Below are 3,781 nucleotides of genomic sequence, written 5' to 3' on the forward strand. Positions count from 1 at the left end.
CAAATTTGATTCTCATGTTAGGAAGAAATCTAAATGCAGCAGGAAGCAAGGTTATGGCAAAGATAATTAAATCATGAGTAGTTATAAAACATTTCTTATTAAAGTCTAAAAATTCTGAATTGTATCTTTAAGAAAAGATTTTTGGTTGCTTTTTTTTTTTTTTTTAACTGTAGCAACTGTATTAGTTTTCTGTTGCTGCTGTAACAAATTATCACAAAAAAATCAATGTGTCAGTAGCTCTTTGTTCTGTCCTGGAAGGTCTCTGGGAAAATCAGTTTCTTTGCATTTTTCAGCTTCTGCAGGCTGCCTGCGTTCCTTACCTCATGGTTCTATTACTCCTTCTTCAAAGCCAACAGGGCTGAGTCCTAACATGACATCGCTGTAATGTGCTTTTTCTCCCTCTTTTATTTTAAAGGTCCCTGGGGATTACAGTGGAGCCACTCAGATAATCTTTCTATCTTTAAGTCAACTGATTAGCAAACTTAATTCCCCTGAATTCTGAACCTTTAATTCCCCTTTGTTATGTAACATATTCCCAGATTCCAGAGAATTGGACTTGGACATGTTTGAGGGGCTACTATTCTGCCTATCACCGTAACATATGCTGCTTTTTAAAAATAACAGAAAAATATGGCCAGCCAGAAAACAACATAAAAGCCCCATTATACAACTCTTTCTGTAGATGAAACTATATACGCTTGGATAAACATATTCCTTCTGTGTTTGTGTACATAAAATATTATAAAAATATGGTGTCACACTTCCTCTCCATCAGAGGGATTTGTTTTTAAAAACCTTATGAGTTTCAGAATCTGGTACCATTGACCTGAGAAAATTGTTAAGATGAATGTCTGAAAAAGCAAGACATAATATTTCTAACCTAATGGTGTTTAGAGATTGGGCTTTTGTTTAGAAGAAAACTTTAATGTAAATTCCACTTCCCAGTGGAGAATGGTTCCATGATTTGAGTGACTCTAAATATTAACATGACCGAAGAGGGAGTTTTCATTTCTAAGTTTAATAAGAAAACTTTCACCCATTTGTACTACTGGGAATGCTAATTATATGTGGTTTGGAATATGGAGAAAACACTGGTTTTCAATTTTACTACTTCAGTATTTCATTTGTACGTTCAACTGGCCAAAATACGTTTTTTATTCTTCTAGGAAGATCACAAATCACATTGAACCAAACGCATCGAGTGTTTTCTTCAACTACAAACAAAATGAATATTCCCAGGCTGCTGCCCTATCCCCACCAGCATTTCCTAAAAGGCCTTTTACGGACACCTTTCCGATGTTACCACTTCATCTTTCCCTCACGTACACATCTGGGATCAGAAACCCCGCGTGCTCAGCCATTTAATTCCCCTGGACTCCATCGTACAAAGTTGATGCTGCTGTCAAATGGTTTAGAGAGAAAATTATGTGTACAAACCACCTTAAAGGACCACACAGAAGGACTTTCGGATAAAGAACAAAGATTTGTGGATAAACTTTATACCGGTATAATCCAAGGGCAAAGGGCCTGCTTAGCAGAAGCCATAACTCTTATAGAATCAACTCACAGCAGGAAAAAGGAGTTAGCCCAGGTGCTTCTTCAGAAAGTATTAGTCTACCACAGAGAGCAAGAACAATTAAATAAAGGAAAACCACTAGCATTTCGAGTAGGTCAGTTTTGTTTGTTTTGTTCAGTAATTATCTTTCTAACTTCTATATTCTATAGTAAGTCTAAATAGTTTGCAATCTATTGGGTTTTTTCCCCAGAATTTTGGGGTGAATTTTAAATGCCCTTTCTTTGCAAGCATTAGTCTTGTTATGTTGAAAATCTTGCCATGACCATTTAAAACGAGGCTCTGTTTTTTAAGCAAATAATGTAAGGTTTTTATTTTGCCAAGAAACATGTTCTGGCCGGATGCTGTGGCTCACACCTGTAATCCCAGTGCTCTGGGAGGCTGAGGTAGGTGGATTGCCTGAGCTCAAGAGTTCAAGACCAGCCTGAGCAAGAGTGAGACCCCAGCTCTACTGAAAAAAAAAAAAATAGAAAAAACTAGCTGGGCATAGTGGCAGGGGCCTGTCATTCTAGCTACTTGGGAGGCTAAGGTAAGGAGATCACCTGAGCCCAAGAGTTTGAGGTTGCTGTGAGCTATAATGCAAGGGTAGTCTGCCAGGGAGACAGAAACTCTTAACTCAAAAAAAAAAAAAAAAAATTGCTCTGGTTCTCAGAATAGAAATAAGCTCAGAAGAATTATTAACCAGCTTACTCCTTAATTTTGGTAATCCTTCTATTTAAAGAATTCCTTGTTTTTGTGGTTATATCATCTATAATTATCACATTTCAAAATTCTACTTCTTAAGTGTTTCATTAGCCTTTGTAAAGTGGATCTCACTTCTTTCAGATACTTTCTATTGCGTTTTTGGGAGTGGCTCTACACTCAGCCATCTCAGTTATCAAAACGTATTTTAAAAAAGAGATCATGTTTATTTGCTATCTGTATGTCAGCTATTCATTTGATTTCTTGAGCAATTTGACTTGGTTTTGTGATTGCAACACATCTTATTATACTTTTGAAATTGTGCATTTTAAAACAATTTAGGTATGTTTGACCAACAGGAATTAAGCAAGGCAGTTTGGCTGGAATGAGGGTGTCCCATGTGTGAGGGCACCATGTACGAGAAATTGTGTGAGGAGTGAGTAAATTTATTTAAACATTGACATTATATTATACTTTTATATCAGAGTTTATTGGCAACAGAGGAACTAAAACCTCCCGAGTTTCTGGATTAATAGGCATAACTGCTTTAGAGATGATTTCCAAATAGATCACCAACCAATATTTGTAATATTCCCCATTTTTTTAACTTCTTATTCTTTTGCCCTCACCAAGGGAATGTCATTTTGAGAATCCAACATTAGGTGTTGATAATCTTTATGTCTTGTATACAGAGAAAACAGCAAATTCTCAAAGACAAATTCTGCTTATGATGAAGCACATATTCCTAGGTTTTAGAGGATCTTTGAAGAAAAAATGTCCCAGAGATGTCTGGAGTTCACTAGCAGTTCACACATAACTTTGTAGTGCTGTTCTGGTTCTTCCAGCTTGATCTTATGAGGCCAGATGAACCTGTGCCTTTATCACTGTTTTTTTCATCACCATCATAAATAAAAGCAACAAATGTTTATTCAGCACCTTTAAAGGTTTTGAGGCAGGACCTGCCCTGAGAGTCATGGAAAGAAGCCAGACATACCGTATACCATACATACTCTGGAGTACAGTAACAATTAAATGCTTATGTTTTATATACTTCATTGAAGATTTCTATCTCATATGCCATGCCCTATTGTGAATCTTTTACAGTCATTAACTCATCTAGTTCTTAAAACAACCTGAAGGGCTAGGTACCATTACTACACCTTTTTTATTGTGAAAGATACTAAGACACAGAAAGAGGTTATGTAACTTGCCCGAGATCACCCAGCTCATAAGAACCAGAGCCAGGAGAACTGGCTGAGCAGCTCCAGAGTTCATGCTCTTACCTGCCTTGCTCTGCTAACTCTCCAAGCAGGGGAGCTTTCTGCCTTTCTTAACATAATTTTTTTTTTTCAGGGTTCAGTTTATGTTCTTTGAGTTATGAGAGAGATGAAAAAAAAGTGTTATGGCGGCACCCATAGCTCAATGGGTAGGGCGCTGGCCACGTACACCGAGGCTGGTGGTTCGAACCTGGCCCAGGCCTGCCAAATAACAATGACAACTACAACAACAACAACAAAACAGCTGCAC

At 37.3% G+C, this 3,781-nt stretch overlaps 1 protein-coding gene across 2 annotated transcripts in view; it reads left to right on the forward strand.

The window, feature by feature from the left end:
* The first annotated feature begins 1,171 nt into the window (after window positions 1-1,171).
* MMAA (methylmalonic aciduria (cobalamin deficiency) cblA type) overlaps window positions 1,172-3,781 on the forward strand; it is a 17,858-nt gene continuing 15,248 nt past the window's right edge. For both annotated transcript variants that reach the window (XM_003790198.3, XM_023513480.1), the window contains exon 1: window positions 1,172-1,670. In XM_003790198.3, the coding sequence (XP_003790246.1) occupies window positions 1,226-1,670 (445 nt within the window). In that variant the 5' untranslated portion in view covers window positions 1,172-1,225. The remainder of the gene's footprint in view (window positions 1,671-3,781) is intronic.

Source organism: Otolemur garnettii, unplaced genomic scaffold, assembly GCF_000181295.1.
Source record: "Otolemur garnettii isolate 467f Iridium unplaced genomic scaffold, OtoGar3 scaffold00041, whole genome shotgun sequence".
Classification (NCBI taxonomy): Eukaryota; Metazoa; Chordata; class Mammalia; order Primates; family Galagidae; genus Otolemur; species Otolemur garnettii.